The 25,159-nt window shown below is 44.4% G+C and overlaps 1 protein-coding gene across 4 annotated transcripts in view; it reads left to right on the forward strand.

Moving 5' to 3' along the window:
* PRICKLE2 (prickle planar cell polarity protein 2) overlaps positions 1 to 25,159 on the forward strand; it is a 351,667-nt gene that overhangs the window by 291,043 nt on the left and 35,465 nt on the right. For all 4 annotated transcript variants that reach the window (XM_072598765.1, XM_072598767.1, XM_072598766.1 and 1 more), the window contains 5 exons: positions 696 to 809; positions 3,990 to 4,127; positions 6,349 to 6,552; positions 7,003 to 7,189; positions 15,164 to 16,030. In XM_072598765.1, coding sequence (XP_072454866.1) covers positions 696 to 809; positions 3,990 to 4,127; positions 6,349 to 6,552; positions 7,003 to 7,189; positions 15,164 to 16,030 — 1,510 coding nt within the window. The remainder of the gene's footprint in view (positions 1 to 695; positions 810 to 3,989; positions 4,128 to 6,348; positions 6,553 to 7,002; positions 7,190 to 15,163; positions 16,031 to 25,159) is intronic.

The raw sequence follows: 25,159 nt of genomic DNA on the forward strand, positions 1-25,159 counted from the left end.
GTTTTCTTTCATCTGGACAACTTTGCATCGTTGGTGACTTTCCAGACAGGTGTCGGACAAACATTGAGAGCCCAAGAATATCCGTAAAAATCACCAACACGAGTATTTCCAAATTTCCTACTACTTAATACCTTCGTAATAATTTCTAATTACATGCTCAGGAGCCCGGGATTGAGTGAAATGCTCTAGCAGCCCTCTGCCTGTTGGGGTGCTCCCTTGTAGCAGCAGGGAAGGCCTGGAGGGCTTTGGGTGTAGGTGGAGGCTGAGGTACCTGAGGAGTGTGTTGAATGCCAAGGAACAGCTTTAGACTCCAGCACAGAAACAGGCACTGACATATCCCCTTGGCCAGGGACGCACACTAGCATGCCGGAGTCTACCTGAGAAAATGGTAAAGTCCAACCTTCAGAAATTCCAATGAGAAAGCCCTCCTGTGTGCCTGCCCTCCCCACAGTGAATACCCTGCTCCCTTTTGCTGAAAAGGGCATTAGATTTGCCTCCACCCTGGGCAAAGAGGAAATTTTTTGCTGAATGACAGCCACATTCCCTGGGGCACAGTTCATACCTGATCAGGTGTTGATTTGTTCCAGGGGCCTTGTGGCTGGCATGGTTAGTAACCACGTCCTAATCTTTTGGTGCAGTTTGAGTGGGCCAGTGAGGGAAGTAACCACTGTGGTTGTCTGTTTTCTGACCCCTAGGTTCACCAGTATTATAGCTGTCTCCCAGAAGAGAAGGTACCCTATGTCAACAGTCCTGGAGAAAAGCTGAGGATCAAACAGCTCTTACATCAGCTGCCTCCACATGACAATGAGGTAAGGAGTCACAGACCATTCCAAAAAGCTGCTCTTTCATATCTTTGGGGAGAGTAATTAAACTGAGGGGGTAATCCCTTGTACCACCACTTGAGGGTTCTTCAAAGAGAAAACTGGGTCTTTATATTTCAGATTTTTATTTCTGTTTTATTCATGTGAGCCAAAGTAAACTCACTTAGATCCCTGGGGAGTTGGGAGGGGGTTATCTAAGCCAGGGGTTCAGATTGGAGGGTACTATCCCATGTGGCTGATGACCTGGAGCACGTACAGAATGAAATCAATAGCACGTGTCTGTACTTGCTCAATCTAACAAGAAAAATTAGTCCATTTGATGACAGAAGGTGTTGAGGCTGGTTAGAATGCATCTTGCCAGTTCTGCCCTAGCAAACATGCTGGGGCTCCCATTAATTTTCAACACCATTACCTGTGCATCAGGTGTGTAGTTCTTTCATGGGATGAGTTAGGTGGCTAGATTTGGTACAATAGATTCTGGGTACAATAATAATAGCCTATCATGGCTAGCATTTATATAATGCTTCATCAAGGCTTATTATAAAGTACTTTCTGCACATCATCTCCTTGGACCCTTACAACAACTTATTATTTCCCCCCTTTTGTAGATGAGAACATTAAAACGAGAAAGGGTAGATGACTTGCCCAGAGTCCTAGGGCTAGCATGTCTGGGGGTTTTGTCACTATGGAAATCATATCTTTTAATTTGATGAAAATCTGAAAAAAGAGGTTGCTTCTTATTAACAAACAAAGGTCAGGGTCATGGACGTGTCCAATCCTTGAAATCTGTGAATTTTGAAATGTTATTTTAAAGGCACCTCATGCCCCAGGCAACCAGATTTACAAACTGGAAATGAATTTTTTGTTAATGCTGGGGGAGGGGAAGAGAGATAATCCCATAAAAAAAAAGCTGTATTCTACACCCAGGCATTAACAGGGATCGTATAAAAGACCCAGCTTAAGATCTAATGAAAGAAAGAAATCTCTTTATGAGCTGAGTGCCATCCATCTGACACTTACTCCCATGTTGGGCCCCCTGGAGACCAAATCTTATAGGATGGGATTGAACATTTCTAAATCTTGGCTCATCATGTTTAAAGAAAAAAGGGGAGGGGCATGATTTTCAGACCCTAAAGTCCGATCCTTAGATGGGAGCTATCTTGGACATGAACATTTGGCCTTCTCCTGACAATACTCCCAGTGACCTCTGTTGTCGTTTAATCCAGATCTATTTTCATCTAAATAGGCTTTCCTCTTTCCCTTTAAAATTGAGAGACAGACTTATAACATAATGCCTAGTGAACCAATTCAGGAATGAATCTTGCAAGTTCAGCGAGTATACCTTCTTTTAAAAGTTTGTCCATAAACCATAAATACATATTGGGGGGCTGCTCACAGTCTCTGTTGAGCACAGGCACACAGGTCCTTTTCTCTCTTTATTCATTAGAGGGTCTCTCTTTTCTGTTTTTGTATGGGGAACTATGGTTTGTGGGCTTTTTTTAAAAATGAAAAGTGATACCGTCAAATTGCCTTTTCATGTTAGTGACAATTTAATATGTGCAAATCAGTGGGCAAATTAGGCCCATTCAGCATGCTCATTTTAGAACAAAAGATAATTGGTTAGGTAAATATGCCAACCATCCACTTCTTCTCTCAAATCAGAAAACCTGATCATAGACAGAAGCCATGTGCTGTGGTTATATAGAAAGAGCCCTGGACCCAGGCCCAGCAGGACCCACATCTCACTTTGGTTCTACCACCAGCCAGGAGTGTGACCTTGGAAAAGTCATTTGATCTCTAAGGAGGGTTGGATTAAATGAACTCTGGGCCTTTTCATCTCTAATATTCCATTAAATTCAGTACTTGTCAAAGAAAGAATGCAACTTGAATTATTTAACAGTAATAATAGCTAACAGATAGTGCTGCGACATTTGTAGAGTTTACATACAGTATCACATTTCATCTTCGTAAAAACCCTGTGAGGTGGGTGCTATAAGGAAAGTGAACCTGAGAGAGATTGTGCCTTACACAGCTATTAAAGGCAGGATCCAGACTCAAGCGTTCTGACTCCCATGTTTTCCTCACTGAGTTGGATGGCATATGCGCCTAGGTTGGGCTTTCAGAGACCAGAAGTAGAGGACGTGGTTGAGTGTTCCTTAATCTTGGCTCACTATATTTGGGAAAGGGAGGAGGGGGTGAAATTGTCTGCTTAGCAGCCTCACCAAAGACAAACTGGAACAAAAAAGCCCCTTTTATTTCCTCTCCTGAACACACACCCCTAAGTAAATATACTTGCATGTACACATCACCACCACCCAAAATGCCTTGGAAGGCATTTCTGAGCCTCTTTGGCTTCATTTCACTGAAATCCTCCTGAAACAAGGCAGGAGAGTGTCAGATAGGAGAACTGTTAGGCATAAGAGGGTCAATTAGCAACTCCTCAGACTAGCTTCGTTGGAATAAGCATTTGGAGTGTTGCAATAGGAAGGCATGTGAGGTTGATGGCAAATCTAAGAAGATGATAAACCTTTTCATTGAGCCACTTCCCTTTAAAAAATATGTCATTTGGATTTCAGTTTGATTATAAGGACTCAAGATTCAATCCAATGAACATTTATTAAGCACCTACTTTGTGCCAGGCACTATCTAGTTAATAAAAAGAAAGTTCTGTCCTCAAGGAGCTCATAGTCTAATGGAAGGAGACCAGGGAATATGCCGCTCAGGGATATCTTGTTCAGTGGAGGCAGAAAGGAGTGAGTGGAGTCCATTTCCTGCCCTCTGTAAAGAAAGGTATTGAGTGCTCCACCTCCCAGCCCTCCAGTCAGAGAGGAGAGGAGGCTGAGGGGAGGGGCTTTAGTCATTATAAAGTATCACACATAATCACTTTAACGACTCAAGTTGGTTGGCCTTGCTTCCTTAGAAAATGAGGAGTTTGGGGCAACTGTGGAGTTTCCTAGTTTTTCTGAGCCCTTTTTACTTTGCATAGATCTTTAGAAAGGTGTTCTTTAAATGGCTGCATGTTAAGGAGTCACTAAAATGTGGACAGGGATGGTCGATCCAACTGTGTCCCTTCTTGTCTAATACTGAAAAGTACATGCAGGTGTCTTGGAGGCCCAGATTAGGAGTCTTAACAAGGTCTGCCTCTCCATGCTCTCTCTGTATCACTAGGTTCGATATTGTAATTCCCTGGATGAGGAGGAGAAGAGAGAACTCAAGCTCTTTAGCAATCAAAGAAAACGGGAGAATCTGGGCCGAGGAAATGTCAGACCATTTCCCGTTACTATGACAGGAGCCATTTGTGAACAGGTAAGTTTGTGCAAAAGCTGCACAAGGCCAAACTCCCACATCCTGACCGCTTCACACTGGGGTAAAATGAGGACCTTTGATTCCCCCAAAGCTCCTTCCAAGACAGAGAAGATAATGACTAGTTTTTAAAGGTATAGAAAGATAATTTTGATCCTTATGTCTGCTAAATGCTAAAGAAGCCTTGGTTGTGTTGTCCCTGGGAAACTGGGCCAATAGGCCTTTTGTTTGTTTTCTACCCAATTGGAGGCTACCCAAAGAGTGGAGGCAGACTTTAAGCTGGGAGAATTTAGAGAAAGCTATGTCTCCTTGGATGACAGCCTCCTTGCTACCAGAATGTCTCCATTTTGTTGGTTCATTTTCTGCTTTTCCCTGTTTCTCTAAACTAAGGCCTCATCTAGCCAATCACTTAAGCACTGTGAGTGAGACGCTGAGCTGGAGATACAAAGAAATGTAAAAACAGTTCCTAAGGAGCTCCCATTCTGATGGGAGTGTCACACAATGAGCCAAGACACTTCCCAAGGACCCATGATGAAAAAGCCTAGCCACCTCCCAAGAAAGAACCGATTAATTCTGGGTGAAGATCAAAGCAGAGTTTTTTCATTTTCTCTATATTTCTTACTTTTTTTTTGGCAACATTACTAATATGGAAATATATTTCGCATGACTTCATGTGTATAATTGATACCATACCAATGTGCTCGCCTTCTCAATGGGTGGGGAAGGGGTGGGGGGAAGGACAGAATTTGCAATTCAAAAATTTTTTTTGAATGAATGTTAAAAATAAATTTTAAAAATTTTTGAAAGAATAAAAAGAAGCCATGTATGTCAAAATAGTAGAGAAGAAAAAAGAGGAATCTCATCTGGGAGAGTGATCCTGGCTTGGAGTTCACCTAAGCATTGTGGAATTCTAAGAGGGAAGAGTGGTGTGGTGAGAACATGGTGCACAGAGCAAGATTTAGAGTCAGGAGACCTGAGTTCAAATCTCACCTCTTTACTTGTTACTTTTTTTTTTTTTATATTTCACATGCCATTTAACTTCTCTTTGCCCTAGGTCCCCCTGAAAAATGAGGGAGTTGAGCTAAGTTCTTTTCTCTAAGTTCTTTCCATCTCCAAGTCTTTTATCCTATGATCCTCTGACATGGGAGGTCTCTAGGACTGAAGCAGTAAAGGGAAAGGGAATCTTACTTTAGAAGAGGCCTAAACTCATTTGTACATCCAGGAATCCACATCCCAGGAAGGAATGTGATCAGTGCTATGGATTTTTGTCATCGGATTCAAAGCTACATATTCATAAAAAGCATTGGCTAGAGGGCCAGCCTTGGAGACAGCAAGCCTTTGACTCAGTTTCCCTCTCTGATATATGCAGTCATTTTAATGACTATAAGAAAGACATTTATCTTCTTAAGATAGTCGTCCTTCATGGTTGATCATCATACAATATTGCTGTTACTCTGTACAATGTTTTCATGGTTCTTCCCACTTCTCTTTGCATGAGTTCATATAACTCTTCCTAGGTTTTTCGGAATCCATCCTGTTTGTCATTACAATCATATACTACAACTTGTTCAGTCATTCTCCAATTGATGGATGTTCCTTCAATTTCCAGTTCTTTGATACCACTAAAAGAACTGCTATAAATATTTTTCTACATATAGATCCTTTTTTATTTCTTTGGGATACAGGCCTAGTAGTGGTGCAATTCTTTAAGACTATAAATTATGGAAAGATGGTTGATATATTTTGGCAGAGGGAGTTTCCACGCTGAGAGTCTCCCCACAGGTTTGTAACCACAGGCTGGGCCTCTCCAAAGAAAAACGGCTCCGCAAAATATAGGATCATTAAGGCAGCACAATAGGTAGCATTCCGGGCCTAGAGTCAGGAAGACTCATTTTTCTGAGTTCAGATTTTGACCTCAGACACTTACTAGTTGAGTGGTCCTGGGCAAATCACTTCATGCTGTTTGCCTCAGTTTCCTCATTTGTAAAATGAGCTGGAGAAGAAAATGCAAACCAATCCAGTATCTCTGCCAAGAACACCTCAAATGGGGTATGAAGAGTTGGACATGACTAAGAAACAACAATAATAACAAAACAAGCTAAAATTCTCTGAAGTCTGACCCAAAGGAGGCCATCCTTCTCTAGGGAGAGGATGCCCTCCCCCGCCAATCCTAATGCACCACCAGGACCTTCTCACCCAATGCTCTTCCTTCTCTCTCCTACAGTGTGGAGGCCAGATTAATGGAGGTGACATTGCCGTGTTTGCATCGAGAGCTGGGCATGGAGTGTGTTGGCACCCCTCATGCTTCATGTGCACAGTTTGTAATGAGCTCCTGGTGGACCTGATCTATTTCTACCAAGATGGGAAGATGTACTGTGGCAGGCACCATGCTGAATGCCTGAAACCTCGCTGTGCGGCCTGTGATGAGGTAAGCATGGGCCCTTGCAGTCCTGGAACCTTCTTCTGACTAGCTATAGCCCAAATTTGTGCCACCAGATGCCTTGGCCAAAGGCATCCCCATATCCTTTAGCCACCTGGCCTTGGGCACCTTTCATAGTTAGGAAATCTAGGGGAATACACCATCTTTTTTTTTTTTTCTTTTTAACTTATAAGACAAAAAGTTAATCCATGAGTCCCACTCATCCCAGTGGCCAAAATGTTTGTCTGGGAGCATCCTCATCAAAACCCATCTGGGGATTTCTTGCCAAAAATCCTGGAGTGGTTTGGCATATCCTTCTCCAGCTCATTTTATAGATAAGGAAACTGAGGCCAACAGGGTTTAGTGATTTGTGCAGGGCCACATCACTCTCTTTCTTGCATGCTGACATTCCTGACAGATAAGCCTGGCTTTATTCTCCTCCCCCTGCCTCCCCACCAGATCATCTTTGCGGATGAGTGCACAGAGGCTGAGGGGCGGCACTGGCACATGAAGCATTTCTGCTGTTTTGAGTGTGAAGCGGTGCTAGGGGGTCAGCGCTACATCATGAAAGAGGGGAGACCCTACTGCTGCCGCTGCTTCGAATCCCTGTACGCGGAGTACTGTGACGCCTGTGCCCAGCACATAGGTAAGGCCCCTGCCCGCCCACTCCCTACAAACCCTATGGGGCTCGGTGATGTGGTAGAGTGGAAACACTCAAATCTCATCTCCAATTGCTCGCTGCCTTGGGGAGGCATTGGGGATATAAGCCCCAGTGATTCAACCCTCCCTACATGAAAAGAGCTTATGTTCTAACAGAGGAGAGAATAAATACATATAAAGATACACTGTGGGTGTGTGTACATGCATGCGTACGTGAATAGATTGGCCTCTATAATAGTTATGTGTTAAAATATTAGATATTTTAATATATAAATATGTATATATTAGAGGCCATCCTTAGAAATCTAATACATGTATCTTCTCTCTCTCTCAATATATATTGAGAAAGTGTATGTATGTATGTATGTATGTATGTATATATGTATATATATACACACATGTAAAATTTCTGAGGACGATAGGCTCATTGATTTAGAGGTACTAGGAAACTTAGAGGTATCTGTATAAGGTCTATAAGGTTGTGTGTGTGTGTGTGTGTGTGTGTGTGTGTGTGTGTGTGTGTGAGTGTGAGAGAGAGTGCCTTGAAGGCACCTTTTAGCTCTAAATCAATGATCCTGTCGTACTCGGAAATCACACATACATACATGCATATATATACTGCATAGCTATACTATATCTGTAATATATGTATAACATATTCCACATATTTTTACTGTATGTGTGTACACACACACATGCACGCAGGCACACAAAGTAGTTCAAACAGAGGGTTGTCCTGCATAACCTCCGAGGTCCACTTCAACAATGACCTCTGACCCCCAGCCCTTTGGAAAATGCCAGCTCCACCATAGATCTACCCCACATGTCACAAGTTCTTTAAACGGAAGACAGGGGCTTCCTCCCAGAGCCTCCTTGACAGGCTGGGAGTTGATAGGAGAAAGGGACCAGGTCCTCCACTGCCCAGAGGTCAGAATGGTAGCTGTTTGGCCTGCCTCTCAGAGCCTCCAGAAGGCCTGGGATGGGAGAGAAGGCTTGCGTGGGATGAGGCTGGTGGCAGCACAGTCTCTTTGTGTTGCTTTTGCAACTCCAGGAAGTCTCTTTAGTCTCTGCCAGCTTTTTACCTGAAGGAAGTAGATGGGGAGATAGTGTGCCAAGCTATTTAGGCCCACTTAGGAGTCATTATGATAAGGGAGAAAATTCAGCTGGACAGAGAAAGGGGTTTTGTTTTTGGTACATTCCCTCTGTGTCATCAGAAGGGACTTGTTCATATGGTGACTAATTCTGGGAGCTTCTTTTTTTTTTAATGGGGGTGGAGGTGGGGGACCCCAGGGGTCAGACAACGAGACTGATAAAGATCAGAGGCCCTGTCTGTGCCCGACTGGGTGCCTGGGGATTGCTTAGTCATTCAGCACCGGCTTTTCAAAGCCTGGGTCTCTTCCCTGGTCTGTGTCTTTTCTCAGGCCTGATGTTAAAAGACGCTTGCCCTAGAGAATACTTTTCCTCCAAAGCATCCTCTCCTGCACTGATCTGCCACTGTACAAACTGACCTAATTCTACTTTTCCCCCTCACCAAAATGAGCGGGGGGAGAAATCTTTGCTCTTTCAGAGCATCGTGCCCTAAGTGAGAAGAGCACTGGGAGCCGCTGATTCTCAGGAAAGTTCATTTCCTCCTTGTGGGAGGAGCAGAGCAGGGGAGAAGGAAGCATCCTAAGGGAGAGTCATAAGCAGATGGTTCAGATCTTGAATCTGAGGGCTCTCAAAGGCCATCAGAGCCAATGCTTTTATTTTAGATTGCGATGCTGCTGCTCAGGGAGGATTATCCAGTGGGGAGCTGAATCATAGCATATTGGAGGCAGAGGGAGAGAGAGAAGACAGGGATGGGATTTGTTTTTCTGAGGAATCTTCTGTTTGTTTCTGGACTCTGAGATCTTCAACAAGTCAGTACCTCTCTGGGCCCCACTTACAACATCTGTAAAATGAGGGGGTTAAAGCCAATGGCCTCTGGTTTTAGATCTGTGATCCTCATCTTTTACATAAAATGTCTCCTTCTTTCCCCTCTTTAGAGGGGATGAACTAGATGGTCTCTGGTCAAAGTCTATGCAGCTAGCTTATTTCAGCTCTATAGAAAAAATTAGATACACTCTGTGGGCCTTGGTTTCCTCATGTATAACCTGAGAGGACTGGACTTGATCAAGTTCCAAAATCCGTTCCAACTCTCAATTTAGAAATCTGTGATCCATTGACCCTTTACCTCTACAAGTCTCAGTTTCTTCATCCGTAAAGTGGGTAGAGTTGACTAGCCTGACCTCTAAGTCCATGAACCTAAGAGCTTAGGTTATTACTTCTTCTTCTTCAGCAATGGGAATTATTGATGTGGGTCATGTCTTCTGATAAGAAGGGCCAGCTCTCTCACCCACCCTCTCACTCCCACCACCACTGGAGTGTCTGGAGAGGGAAAGCGTGACCACACAGCTGCAGAAGGAGGTCCAGCTGACCCCAGGATGCTGGATTTATTGGGTCCCTCGCTCCCTTCCGTCCTCTCAAACACAGTATGACTCTCCCTCCCTCTCTTCCTTTTTCCATAAAAAAGAGGGGAGGGTCTAAGTTTTATGGGAAAGGTGCGGTTGTCCTCATCAGCTGCCTGTAATTTCATTGGATGGCGAGGCTAAAAATACCCTCCACTGTGAAGATGCTGCAGGCTTTGCTGTAAAGGACAATTTTCCTTCCCCCAGTAGAAGTGTGGTGCTTTGCAAATTTGTGCTTACACACAGTCCCAGAGCTTTGCGCATGATCCCCCTTATCCAGATATCCCATATTTATACAGCAGCTCCCTTCATACTCATACCAGGGACTGGTTGCTAGGGAAACGGTCTTCTTTCCCCGCACCCGGCCGAGTAAACAGTCCTATAAACAGACATAGGGATAAGCGGCCATAGGCACATGCATTCCCAGAAAAATGCTTGCAGACCTTGTAAAGAAGGAAGATATGGACGTGGAAGGGACAGGCCCATTTCCAGATGTGTGGGGGTCAAGAGTGGGTCAGCAGAGAATCCCAAGCTGTGGGCGTTTATGCTATGGCCTCAATTGCTTTTTCAACCCTGCTCCCATGAGTTGGCTGCCACTCCCTCAAGCCCACCCCTCCTCTTCCTAGGCCCCCACAAGCCAGAACTCCTAGGGTCTGCTATCTTTGTCAGGAGAGAGAAACCAGGGACATTTTCTCCTCTGGCCTCCTAAAAACATGATAGGAATAGCCTGAGCTGAAGCACAGTTGAGAGGAATCTTTCTCTATCTCAGAGACCACTGGGTTTGGAGCCAGAAGACCTGGGTTCAAATCCACCCTTGGTCACTTACTAGCAATGTGACCTTGAGTAATTTACTTAACCTCAGTTTCCTCATCTGTAAAATTATGGGATTGTGCTAGATGGCCTTTAAGGTTTCTTGCAGCTCTTAATCATTGGTTCTGTTCATTCTCAGAAATCTAATTACAGACTGGGATAGAATAAGAGTTTGGGAAAATAGTCTGGGAAGAGACTTGGTCTTGTAGGATGTGGGGGAGGGAGACAAATGGAGACCACGTCCAGCAGTCTTTCCTCTAACCCAAGAAGAAGTAGCTCTTCTGACAAGTGAGCTTCTCTCAGAACAGAAATCCTTTGTGTGGTGGGCAGAGTTCATGGGGAACGTAAAAGAAAATCTGGCCATGAGTGCTGCAGGGAGGCCAGGCTAATGCTTTGTGTGAGCTCTGTCTAGCTCTAGCCTCAGTGTATCCGCCTCCCTGTGGGTGTTCCCAAATGATATTTTGGTAAATGTGAAATATGAGAGAGAACTAAGAGGATCCTAGCCCTGGCAGGACCCAAGTTACTAAGGTTAGGGGGTTCTCAGAGCTACCCCTCTGAGTGGATGGTGGGGAGGGAGCTGGGAGTGCCATTGTCAAACCAAGTAACTGGGAAAAACAGAATGTGAATACAGGTCTTCCAGCTCCAAATCCAGCATTTTCCCCATAACTTGCCTTTTGCTTCAGTCTACAATTATACCATTTCAAGATTGTAGCTATGTGGTGCAGTGTATAGATTTTCCCAGGTGAGCCTGGAGTCAGGAAGACCTGAGTTCAAATCCAGTCTCAGACCCTTACTAGCTGTGGGATCCTGGGTAAGTCACTTCAGCTCTATTTGCCTCAGTTTCCTCATCTGTAGAATGAAGGTAATAATAGTACCCACTTTCCCTCAGTTGTGGAGAAGATCAAATGAAATAAGGCAAATGAAGGTGAAATAACTTGCCCAGGGTCACACAGCTGGTAAGTGTCAAGAGGTTGAATTTGAATTTGGGTCTTCTTAGCTCCAAATCCACCTCTCTTTGTCTATTGCTCAGTCCCTCACCTCTCTAGCTCCCCACCTCTACAGTGAAGGGAGGAAGGGACTTCACTTTCCACCTAGAACATTTTAAAAACAGCTGGCTCTGGGGTCATGGAAAGAGAGCCAGATAGTCTCAATCTGAATCTTGGCTCTTCCACTCTGTAGCTGCTAGGTGACATTGTGCAAATGATTCTCTCTCAGAGCTGACTCATTTCCCTCATCTGTAAAAAATGAGAATCAAAGTATCCCTCCACCTCTAACTCTGATTAACCTCACAGGGCTGCAGTGAGGGTTGAGTAAGGTAAGGCATGCAAAGTGTATTGGGAACCCTTGTATAAATATGCCAATCCTGCCCCAGGTTCAGGAATTATGGGAAGTACTCTCCATCAAGGCCTCCCACCTGCTTCATCCACACCCTGTTCCCACCCAGCTGAATTAGCTTTAGTCCCTAAGAGAACACGACTTTCAAACACTGACTTGTTGACCTGTATTAGTAGAGGGTGTTTTCCTTACCTGGGAGTCCCCTTTAACCAGTGAAAGTATTGGTCCCTTCTTATCCCTCTCCTTGAGAATAAGATATAACCTGGTATATTTTAATGGGAAGTAGGAGACCAGAGAAATTCTGAGACTGTGTAGGAGGGTGGGCAGGCCTGGATGGGGCATCTTCATAAGGACTCTGGATATACAACGATGCTGAGAACAAACAAACCTTGGCCAAATTTCATAACTTCCCTGCACTTTAGTTTCCCCATCTATTGGTGAACTGCTCTGGGGATATTAATGCTGGGAGGAAAGAGGACAGCTGGCCAACAGGCATTGGAAGTGGTGGGATCTTCTGATTCTTCAGGGAAAGGTTTAGAGGGGATCTTAGTTCCAGATCATTTGTTCCCACCAAGGAACAGGGATTCCGTCCCATGTCTTATCAGATCTTTGTTCTGGGCCAGCAAGAGAGGTGCAGAAACTTCCAAGGAGTGGCCTTCTTCTCAAGTTAGTTCCCAGAGCTGCCTCCCTTGGGCAACTTTTCACCTCCTTTCCTTGCTACCTCCGAACCCCCTCCTCAACCCCACCCCCCACATTCCTTAATCCTCCCACTCAAAAATAAAAAGACCACACCCCACACACATTGTTTGTGGAAGAAATAAATGGGAGGATAGCATAACCATAGCCTGTCTCTTCATACTCTTATGGAACCCACAGAGCAGGGGCACAACAGGGAAGGTCAAAGGGGAAGGTTCCTTCCCTGCTTTGCTGAGAATCTCACCAGCCACCTCCTTGCTCAATTTCCCACTGCTGCATCATTAAAAGTCTATCTTGAGAACATGGTGTTAGCTTGGGAGCCCTGCTTCTAGGAGGGTCAGCTAGTAAATAGGATGGAATTATTTCCTACCTGCTGAGAAAGAGGGTTTTCAAGACCTTAATGAGGAAGATGACATTCCTGACTGTCTGCCCATTCTGAAGAATAAAGACCCCTCCATGGCCCTTTGTCATTGCCCCTCCCTCCACCTGCTGGGGGAAAGAAGGGCATCTTCAATCACGGGATCATTGACATAGAGTTCAGGTGGCCTTCTGGGAGGAGTCCAACCCCTCATTTTACAAATGGGGAAAGTGAGGCGCAGAATGGCTAAGTAACTTAAATGAATTGTTGTGATGGAGTATTTCTTCAAGGACATGCCCAGCACCAACCTGTGCTTCAGGAGTGTCCCATGTCCAGAATTCTCTTCCCCCTCACTTCTACCTCATCCTTCAAGACTCACCTTAAATCCCACATCCTGCAAGAGCCCTTTGCTAGACCCTTCTGTTACCTTAGTTAGGTGGAGATGATATTACTATCCCTGCTTTATAGATGAGGACACTGAGGCTCAGAGGATTAGAGTAGCTTGTCTGAGGTCACTCAGGTAGAAGCTAAAAGGTTGAGTTTTTGACCTCTAGCCCAATGCCCTTTCTGCTCCAATTGCCTTCTTTGCTTTTCTTCCTGTTCCCCCAAGTCCTCCAGACTCATCCTTCCTCCTCCCACCCTTTCAAACCCCCATTCCTAGACTGGATAGCCAAGTCTGTCTGGCAGAAATGATTTCCAAGGGCCCTCAGCAGACTAGCTCTAGCTCTTGGTTAGGCTCAGAGAGTTCTGACCTCCCAAGGGCAGGGGCTTATCCTCAGGCTCTTATTAATACCTGGTAACGATGCCACAGGCTGCTTGTGGAATGAAAAGCCAACCAACCAAGCCTGTTTCTTCCTCTAGATTCTTCTACCAAGACATCTTTCCTTAAAGGAAATGAGTCATGTTTAATATGGGGAAAATGGGGGCTGGGTGTGGAGGTTCCCATGAGACTAGTGCTTCAAGACTTTGTGAAATACAGTAGACAGCTCACTGGCTCTGGAGTCAGAGAGCCTGGGTCCAGTCCCTCCTTTGTGACCTTGTGACCTTGGACAAGTCAATCATCTCCTTGGACCTTAGCTTTCTCATCTGTAAAGTGAAGGGGTTGAATTAGAAAGCTTCTGAGGTCCTATTCAGCTCTAGGTCTCTGGTCCTATGACCTTCATGTCTTTGGGCAGTTGGGTGGTGCAGTGGGTAGCACTCTGGCCTGGAGTCGGGAAGTTGTTGTTTAGTTTACTTTGTGCTGTCTGACTCTTCATGACCCTATTTGGGGTTTTCTAGGCAAAGATGCTAGAGTGGTTTGCCATTTCTTTCTCCAGCTCATTTTACAGATGAAGAAACTGAGGTAAAAAAGGATTAAGTGAGTTGCCCAGGATCATACAGCTAGTTAGTGTCTGAGGCCAGATTTGTACTCAGGGAGGTGAGTCTTCCTGACTGTAAGCCCAGTGCTCTTTCAGCTGCCCTTGAAATCAAGACCTGAGTTCAACTGGGACCTCAGACACTAACTGTATGACCATGGGCATGCCACTTAGCTCCTGTTTGTCTCAGTTTCCTCATCTGTAAAAGTGGAGATGATAAAAGCACCTACCTCCTAGTGTTGTCAGGATAAGCTATAATGAGATAAGAATTGTAGAGTGCTTAGCACCATGCCTAGCACATGGGAAGAGGTATAAATGTTAGCTGTTATTACCTACCTCGTAGTGTTGTGAGGATCAAAAGAGATAATAATTGTAAAGCACAGTGCTCAGCACACAGTAGGTGCTTTATAAATGTGAGCTATTATGAGCTGGTATTGTTTGTAGGCTGTCTGTCTGTGGTGCCAGGAGCTAGCCTACTGCTCAGGGCTAGCCCATCTGAACTTGGCTAGCCTAGTCTTCAAACCAAAAGCATCTAGGTTGTCAACCTGCCAGGTTTGGACATCATCAGTGAGGTGGCTGTGAAATGAAACCACGATTTATATGTTGCGTACATCATTTATATGTTGTGTACATCTTCGTAGATGAGAGGAGCAAAGACTAAGAATTAGAAGGGACCTCAGAGGCTGTCTAATCCAAGCCTCTTATTCTATGGAAGAGGAAACTGGAGCCCAAAGATGTTGAAATGACTTATCTCAAGTTCCCTGGTAGTAGATTTGAATCCAAGTCTTTTGACTTCAATGCCAGGGTGCCTTCCACTAAACCATGCTGCCCTGAGTTAACGATAGAAGAGGAATTTCAGGTTGTTAGATGAGGTCCTAGGGCTGAAGCCTAATGCTTTCTCCTTCCTTGTCCTCCCCCAGGCATCGACCAAGGTCAGATGACCTATGATGGCCAGCACTGGCATGCAACTGAAACCTGCTTCTGCTGTGCTCACTGCAAGAAATCTCTCCTGGGGCGTCCTTTCCTGCCAAAGCAAGGCCAGATCTTTTGCTCACGGGCCTGCAGCGCCGGAGAGGATCCCAATGGCTCTGATTCATCAGACTCTGCGTTTCAGAATGCCCGGGCCAAGGAGTCCCGGCGCAGTGCTAAAATCGGTAAGAACAAAGGCAAAGCGGAGGAGTCCCTGTTGAACCCGTGTGGCCAGCTGCAGGTGACCTCCAACCGGCTGTCAGCCGACGTGGACCCCCTGTCCCTGCAGATGGATCTACTCAGCCTGTCCAGCCAGACGCCCAGCCTCAACAGGGAGCACATCTGGCGGAGCCGAGACGAGCTGTACCACTATGGGAATAAGATGGAGCAGAGCCCATCCCAGAGCCCCATGCAGCTCCTCAGCCAGTGCAACATGAGAACTTCCTATAGCCCAGCACAGGTGGCCGCAGCGCAGCCCGACATGTGGGGAAAGCATTTCAGCAATCCCAAAAGGAGCTCCTCCCTTGCCATGAAGGGACCCAGTGGCAGTTTCATGAAGGAATGTCGGGAGGACTATTATCCGGCCAGGCTGCGCTCCCAAGAAAGCTACAGTGACATGTCCAACCAGAGCTTTAGCGAAACCCGAGGAAATATCAAAGTCCCCAAATATGAGGAGGAGGAAGAGGAAGGCGGCATGTCCTCCCAGCCCTGCCGCACCCGCCATCCACTCAGTGCAATGAAGTATACCGAGGATCTCACGCCTACCGAGCAAACTCCCCGGGGTTCCATGGAGTCGTTGGCACTGTCCAACGCAACAGGTAAGCCATGTTTGTCTGAGCAGAGACCTACTGCTGACTTGAAGGCTCTACAATCTTGCTTCATCCCCTGCTGCATTTCATTTCTGAGTCTGTTGGGGGTGAGGGGAGGCAAAGTAAAGTCTGAGACACTCCCCAAGACTTTCTAACCCACCCCCACTAACTCTACACACACACAGCATTCTCCAGGGAGCTGGGAATGTATGATTCCTCTACCAGGTGAGAAAAATACAGGTGAGCCCGAAGGACAAGAGAAAAGTACATCCTTCAATCCCACACCTCACCCCAGTTTTGCTGTCTGCAGGTGTGTGCGTGCATGGAAGCACGTAGACACACGCACCATACCGTGCCTGCTAAGGTAGAAGAGTCTGCCTGGGGGAGAACACAGACCAAGGGAGAGAGAGGGGGACAATGAGGCATCATTAGGGCTGACCCTTCTTACCTACTCTGTTCCACACTTGGAACTTTTTCTTTTTGGTATGATTGCTTTTTCATGCTGCTCATATCTTTCCTCTGAAGCTTACTATGCCTTAATCTCCTCAAACCTAAGTTTCCTTCTGTGTAAAATGAAGGGGTTGGACAAGGGACCACCTGCAAGTCCCTTCCAGCTCCAAATTTGAGATCGCTTGGTTTCCCTTCATGCCTAGGGAAGGGAAGCAGCCATTACTGCCCCCATTTCACAGATGAACAAACCCAGGCCTAGTTGGGCATGAAGGGACTACAGTCAAGAGCAGAATCCACTTAATAAAGGCTTGTTCATTGATTATATGACTTTTCTTTTTTAATTTATTATTTAAAATTTATTATTTATTTTAAATATCCTCTTCTTTTAAAATGTTGCATTCCAAATTCTCTACCTCCCTCCCAAACCTCCCCCATTTGCTGAGAAGGTGAGAAAATGATATTAATCATATGTAGGAAATCTTGCAAAACATTTCCATATTAAGCCATACGAAAGGAAGGAAGGAAGGAAGGAAGGAAGGAAGGAAGGAAGGAAGGAAGGAAGGAAAGGAGAGAGGGAGGAACAAAAAGGAAATTATACCTCAGTTTATATTCCAAGTTCATCAGTTTTCTCTCTGAAAGTGAATGGTATTTTTTCATCATGCTGCTGCTGATCCATCATTTCAGTCTTTGTGTCCCCATTTGGGGCTTTCTTGGGAAAGATCCTGGAGTGCTTTGCCATTGCCTTCTCCACCTCATTTTACAGATGAGAAAACTGAGGCAAACAGGGTTAAGGGACTTGTCCAAGGTTCCACAGCTAGGAAGTGTCTGAGGCCAGATTTGAACTCCTCCTGACTCCCGGCTATTTTCATTATGAGTTCTTTGGAATTGTCTTGAATCTTTGTATTGATCAGAACAGCACAGTCCTTCATGGTTGATCATCATTGTTGTTACTGTCCACAACGATCTCCTGGTTCTTCTTATTTCACATGGGTCTTGCCATGTTTTTCTGGAACCACCTTGCTTGTCATTTCTTATACCACAAGAACATTCCATCACTGTCACATGCCCCAACTTGTTCAACCATTCCCCAATTGATGAGCAGCCATTCAATTTTCAATTTTTTTCCTAGCACAAAAAGGTTTGCTATAAATATTTTTGTACATTTGGGTTCTTTCCCCCTTTTTTATCTCTTTGGAGTAAACTTAGTGGTGTTGCTGGATCAAAGGGTATGCACAGTTTTATAGCCCTTTGGACATAGTTACAAATTGTTGTCTAGAATGTTTGAACTGCTACAGAGTTCCACCAACAGTTTATTAGCATAGCTATTTTCCCTCATTTCCCTGCAGAATTTGTCATTTCTAATAGGTGTAAAGTGGTACCTCAGGTTTGTTTTAATTTGCATTTCTCTGATCTATGGTGATTTAGAGCATTTTTTTGTATGACTATAGATAACTTTAATTTCTTCATCTGAAAATTGCCTCTTCAGAATCTTTGACCGTTTATCAATTGGGGAATGGGTCTTAAATTTGACTTAGTTATATGTATGTTTGTACGTGTGTATGTATATGTGTATCTGTATCTGTATATATATTTTTAAAAATGAGGCTTTTGTCAGAGAAACTTGATGTAATTTTTTTTTATTTTGTATCATTGTCTATGATACCTTTTTGCAATATGTACTTTCCCTGTTTATCCCTTTTAATTAGATCTTTTCGCTTTTGTTTTGTCTGAGATCGTGACTGTACACCTACCTTTTTCTACTTCAGCTGAAGCACATCTGTTCCAGTCCTTTATTTTAACTCTCTGTGTGTTTTAAAGTGTGTCTTTTGTAAAGAACATATTGTTGGATCCTGGCTTCTAATCCATTCTCCTGTCCACTTCAGTTTTATGAGTGAGCTCATCCTATACATATTCACAATTATGATTACTTACTGCATTTCCTTCCATGCTGGTTTCTTTATCTCTTCTTATCTCTCTCTGCCTCTGTCTCTCTGTCTCTGTCTCACTGTGTCTCCCTCTCTCTTTATCCTGCCTCTTTTCAAAAGTCTTTTGCTTCTGATCTCTGCCTTTCTTAATTTTTTCTCTCTTTTGTTATCTCCCTTTTCTCCTCCTGTTTCCCTTTTGGGTAAGATAAATTTCTACACCCAACTGAGTGTGTGTGTGTGTGTGTGTGTTCTTCCCTCTCTGAGTCAATTCTGATGAAAATGAGGTTCATGCATTGCCAGCCACTCCTCCTCCATTTCCCCTCTACTATCAGAGCTCTTCTTATATGTTTCTTTTATGTGAGAACATTTGCCCCATACTTCCTCCCCCTTTCTCTTTCTCCAAGTACATCCCTCTTTGTCACTCCTTCATATATTTTGAGGTCATCATAACGTAATTGACTTGCATTCGTTCCCTCTGTTGATATAAATACCTTCTAACTGCCATACTACTGATAAAGTTCTTAGGAGTTATGTGTCATGTTCCCATATAGGAATATAAACCCTAAACTTTATGGAGTCCCTCATGATTAGTTTTTCAAGTTTATTTTTTTTTATGCTTCTTTTGAGCATTGTGTTTGATTGTCAGTTTTTTTGTTCAACTGTTGTCTTTTCATTAGGAATGCTTGAAAGTCCTCTATTTCATTAAATATCCATCTTTTCCTCTGAAAGATTATATTCAATTTGGCTGTGTTGGTTATTCTTGGTTGTAATTCTAGCTCCTTTTCCTTCTGGAATATCACATTCCAAGCTCCTTCTGCTCCTTTAACATGCAAGCTACGATATATTGTGTGATCCTAACTGTGGCTCCACTGTATTTGAATTGTTTGTTTCTGGATGCTTGCAATATTTTCTCCTTGACTGGGGAACTCTGGAATTTGGCTGTAATATTCCTGGGACTTTTCATTTTGGGATCTCTTTCAAAAAGTTATTTGTGGATTCTTTTAATTTCTCTGGATCTAAGATATCAGGGCAGTTTTCCTTTATAAATTCTTGAAATATGACATAGGCTTTTTTTAATCATGGTTTTCAACTAGTACAATAATTAAAATTATCTCTCCTTAATCTATCTTCAAGGTCAGTAGTAGTTGGGGTTTTTAATGAGATATTTTACATTGTCTTTGAGTTTTTATTTCATTCTTTTTACTTTGTTTTACTATAAATATCTCATGGAGTCATTATCTTTGACTTGCCCAATTCTAATTTTCAAGGAATTACTTTCTTCTATGAGCTTTTGTGCTTCTTTTTCTATTTGGCCAATTCTGCTTTTTAAGAATTTCTTTTCTTTAGTGAATTTCTGTGCCTCTTTTACCAAATTGTTAATTTTCTTTTCATAATTTTCTTGCACCATTCCCATTTTTCCTCTACCACTCTTATCTTTTTCCTTAATTCTTCCAGGAATTCTTGTCAGGTTTGGGTCCAATTAGCATTTTTTTTTTAAGCCTTCCATTGTAGCTGTTTTCACATTGTTGTCTTCCAGAGTTTTGTTTTGGTCTTGGGTCCCTGCCACCATAGTAGCTTTTTATGGTCAGTTTCTATTTTTGTTTCTTGTTTATTTTCTAGTCTATTTCTTGACTTTGAACTTTATGTTAAAGTTGGGCTCTGCTCACCTGGGGTGGGGAGGCACTGTCCCAAGCTTTAGGATTTTCATGCTGCTTTTTTCAGAGCTGGTTCTGAAGATCTACAAATTGTTGGTGCTTCCAAGATTATGGGATCCCAGGAGAGGTGTGAGCACAGCTCTGTGCTCTGGTCTTTAGAAGAGCCCCTTCTCCCCTGCAGCCACAAGTGCTAGTGTTCTTCTCAGCCCTGGAACTGTGACCAGGGCTCTTGCCCCCTTGTGACCAACCAGAAGCACACCTCTCTCTTTTGGAACTGTGATCCAGAACTGCTATGGGCAATGGAGTTGCCAGTCAGCGCCAGGTATACCCAGTGCCAGAAAAAGAGTCCCCTGTAATCTCTTCCTGACTAGTTGCTTGACCCTCTTTACAGTCTCTGGGCTGGAAAGTCTAAATCGCTTCTGCTGCCACTGTTGTGACCTCCTCCAAGGCCCCCTGCTGGCATTGCTGCAGGTGCACTCCAGACTGGCTCCTACCCTGCTGACCTCCTAAGTTGTCTTAGGCTACACAAATATCTCACTGTGACTTCTGGTTGGTTCTGCTGCTTCCAGATTTGATTTGAGGAGCTATTTTTAAGTCATTTGAAAGGGAATATTGGGAGAGTTCAGCTGGGTTGATGCCTGCACTCCACCATTTTAGCTTCACCCCTGAATGACTTTTCCCTGGAAAAAATGAGGCATAACTTATGCCAAAGAAGTTTTCTGTGCACAATAATGGGAGAGGCTAGCAGAGCACAATCAGAAATGTGAGGGTGGTCTAAGGAAACAAGGAAGGGAGTGCAAGATACGCAAAGCCCACCTCTGTGTTCCAAATTTGCAGGAACTCAAGATTCTCAATTCCTGAAGGAGGCCCCAATCCTCTGTGTGTTCTTGAGTCAATTAGTTAACTTCTCAGAGCCTTAGGACTTTCTGCCCCTGCCCCCCACTCAGGAAGCTACTCCAGAATCACATCTTAGTGGGAAAATACACTCCTACTCTTCTGAAGTGCAGCAGGCTGTTAGGTGCAAGTCTGCTGGGGAAGGGACAAGATCCTCCTCCACTCTGGAGTTTAAGGATCAAACATGGTGGCCTTGGAGATCATCTCAGGTGCTGCGCCTTTTTTGGTGCTTGGACTCCATAGCTCCTGCTGAGCTTGAGGTGCTGCTTTCTACTTCTTCACATTCAGAGCAAGAGCAAGAGAGTATTGCTCCCCCCTCCCCATGCATTTTAGGCCTTCATGCATCCAAGCCTGTCAGACACAACAGTGTGGGAGAGAGATTGCAGCAAATCCTACAAAAGTAGCTTTTATAATTAGTCACCAGCTGAAAATAGCCTTGAGAGCTGCATGTGAACATGTATGAGCTACAAGTACATGTCATTGGCTAGATTTGCAAAGTCAACTTTTCTAACCTCACCATACACAATTTGAGAGGAAGGGAGGCAGTTTTCTCCCCTCTTTGCTTTGGTCGGCGGATTTAGTGGATTTTGGAAAAACTAGCTCCTGGAAAGCGAGCAGCCTAATTTTGAGAAGTCAGTGTGTCTTTAAATTTTAAGACTGCAGCCGGTAACAGGGACGCCTAAACACCTTGAGCCCGGAGCCAAAGTTAGGTTTAATTGATGGTTTTCCCCCCTTCAGTGGTCAGTAATTTACATTATCAAATGGCTAGGTTGTAGTTAGTCTGGCAAAGAGAACAGGCCTTTTGAGAGGCAACATTTTCCCTGAAGCATTGCAGAGAACAATGTCACTATAGTGGTCTACGAACCATGATGCCGAGGTCCGGCTGCCCCCCATTTGTTCCCAGTCACATTCTGTTGGGAACTGGGAGTGTACAGACCTTTCTCCTTGGAGCACACAATCTATCCCTTATTGTGCATTTATAGACCAAGGCAGGCCATGCTGCCCTGATGCCTGCACACCCCACCCTACCCCCATTTCACCTCTCTCCATCCCAACCCCCACCTCCTTCCTACACACACTGTTTGGGGAGCATTAGCAGTTGTACCGTGGGTTAACCCTATGGTACTCAGGCATTCCATTGGCACAGACTGGGGGTGAGGATTTGCAAGTGTAGATTTAGAGCTGGAAGGTCTCTGAGAGGTCATCTAGGCAGATGTTTTTACAGATAGGGAAACTGAGGCCTGAGGAAGGGAAATGATTTGCCCAAAGTCACACAGAGTACAGGTGGCAGTCAGGACTCACAGGATCATAGATTTCAAGATGGAAGTCAGCTCGCCCAGTCCATTCATTCTCCAGAGGAACAAGCTGAGGACCAGAGCAATGAGGTGATTTGTCACACAGGGAATGAGGGGCAGAGTCAGAATTCAAACCCAGGCCTTCTGGTTTCAGAGCCAGAGCACTGCCCTTCCTGAGGGCTTCGGTTATAGAATTGGGTTTCCAGCCAACTACTGATGAATGAATTGGAAGAAATAAAGACCTTCAACATAGTAGCCCATGGGTACCTTTATAGACTTGTTTCAGTGTATCTAAGGAGGGCTTCTGGGATAGAAAAGGCAGCATAATGCAATGGAAATCATGCAGAAATGGATGTTAGGAGACCTGAGTTCTAGATTATACTTACTCCTGCGTGACCTTGGATGAGTAATTTCACCTCTCTCTGCCTCAGTTTCTTCCTCTGTAAAGTAAGATATTGTTAGAGACCCAAATCCTTGGTCTTATAGTCGTTTCTCCATGTCTGTAGCTAACTAATCTAAGTTTTCAATCTGATTCTTACCTAACCCACAAATATACTTCTTTAAGGGAGTATGGGGAGCAGGCATTTGAAAGGTGTTAGGAAAATCTCTCTTTCCCTAAGATATCTCCCTCCACTTTCCCACCATGACATGTGAAGTTCACATAGTTAGAGACTCATCCTTCTGGATTCTGGATTTACCTTCCTGCACAGCCTATTAAGCTACTCTAGACAGTCCATTCAGTCATTAATTCATTAGTTTAAATTATCTTCCTAGAAAGAAAACTAGGAATAAGATTAGGAGGCAAGGATGGTCACAGAGGCAGCCAAAGTCAGAGTCCAGCCAAGGCGATCAAAGAGGACAAGGAGGACAAAGTTCAGAGGCAGGAGTCTGGTGGGAAGTGAAGTGCTCCAGGTCAAGCCAGGCAGTAGCATCCAGGAGGAGATTGAATCAGCCTAGAATCAGTCAGTGTGTTCTGCCCTGCTTAGACCAGGTCTGCGGTATTACAGATAGTTCTGATATGGGGAAAACATCAAGAAACTGGAGAGTGTCCAAGGAGATCAACTAGGAGAGGAGGAGAGTAAGGGGCCTCAAATTCATCCCATGTGAGGGCCCCAAGCTGCAGATAAGAAGACCCAAGGGCTTCATGATTTTTGGCTTCAAGTATTTAACAGGCTGTTCCTTGAAAGAGGGTGTCTCTGCTTGGTCTCTCTCTCTCTCTCTCTCTCTCTCTCTCTCTCTCTCTCTCTCTCTCTCTCTCTCTCTCTCTCTCTCTCTCCCTCTCCCTCTCCCTCTCCCTCTCCCTCTCTCTCTCTCTCTCTCTCTCTCTCTCTCTCTCTCTCTCTCTCTCTCTCTCTCCCTGTCTCTCTGTCTGTGTCTCTCTCTGTGTCTGTGTCTGTGTCTGTCTCTCTATTTCTCTCTGCGTGTGTGCCTCTTTCTCTCTCTCTCTCTCTCTCTCTCTCTCTCTCTCTCTCTCTCTCTCTCTCTCTCTCTCTCTCCCTTTCCCCCTTCCTCCTTCCCTCTCTCTCTTCCCTGCTTAACTAAAGAGGGCTTAAGTAAGGAGCCATGAATAGAAGTAAGACAAATTTACATTTGAGTTATGGAAAACCTTCCTAATACCTAGAGCTGTCCCAGAATGAAATGGGCTACCTTGGTAGGTAGTGGCTTCCATTTCCCATTTGGCAGTCTTCAAACAAAAGCTGATTGGTCACTTTTGGGGTAATAAAAGTATTTATATTATGTTTTAAGGTTTGCAAAGCACTTTTCCACATATCTCATTTTCACCTTACAACAACCCTGGGAGATGGAGGATATTATTATCCCCATTTTAGCAGTAGGGAAACTGAGGTAAACAGAAGTTTAGTAACTAACATGCCCTGGGTCCTGTTGCTGGTAAGTGTCTGGGACTGGATTTGAACCCAGCCCTTCCTGACTCCAAGTCCAGCTCTCCATCCCCCGCACCACTGAGGGTATGTTGTAAAATGATTTTTTTTTAAGGTTTGGACTGAATAGCTAGATAGACATACTATTTTTCTTCATAGATTATAGTCAGTGCCAGTGGTCATCCAGGCTACACTCTGTCTGAATGTGACCCATCCTGGAACAGCTTGTTGCAAGTTTCTTTTTAACTCCAAGCTTGCCTTTGTTCCCCCTCTAGTGCCTAGAATGGGTCTCATACGAGTGCAGGCTCTTATTGCCACTCAGACCTGGGTCCTCTGGGGAGATCTTTTGGGGGGAATCAAGAAGATCAATAGAATGAAATCATGGATTGTTATATAATGAGGGGAGGTTGCTGTAGATGGGCAGAGGACAGTGTGACTGGGCAGGGATTCCCAGGAGGGTCAGATAAGCATTTTAGGAGTGCAGAACTGGACTGGAAGTGCTCTAAAGACAAGCCTTTGTGTGGTCTCAGTTTTCAAGCCCCAATTCCTGATCGCCACAAATCAAAATGTGGAGGCAGGAGAGAAAGGGGACCTACCAGCTCCTTGGGTGGGGGTGGAATTTTGCAGTAGATACACACCCTTCAGATGCATAACCTCCACACCTTGGCAATGAAAATTGTCTTGTGCAACCCCAGACGCTGTGGATTGTTGAGGGCCATGGGGCGATGTCTCAGCATTGCTGGCAAACTGGAAAAGAATGTTAAAACAGCAGTTTGGATATGTGGAGCGGGTGAGGGACACGGCTCGGTTTACTGAGCATTGCTGAAATGTTGCTTTTTAATCCCTGTAATGCAAAACGTTTCTATATTTAATTTTATGAAGAAACTGCCTTAGTATTCGTTTGCATAATTTGTCTAATTGTCTGTTAACCCAAAGCCTTTGTTTAAATAGTTGGTTAAAAACTCATCATCCCCAGCTGGCACATATTAGCTGCCAGAGCCACACTTCACAGGCTACACCCTCCAAGGGCCCAGTTTTT

This window comes from Notamacropus eugenii, chromosome 3 (assembly GCF_028372415.1).
Source record: "Notamacropus eugenii isolate mMacEug1 chromosome 3, mMacEug1.pri_v2, whole genome shotgun sequence".
NCBI lineage: Eukaryota > Metazoa > Chordata > Mammalia > Diprotodontia > Macropodidae > Notamacropus > Notamacropus eugenii.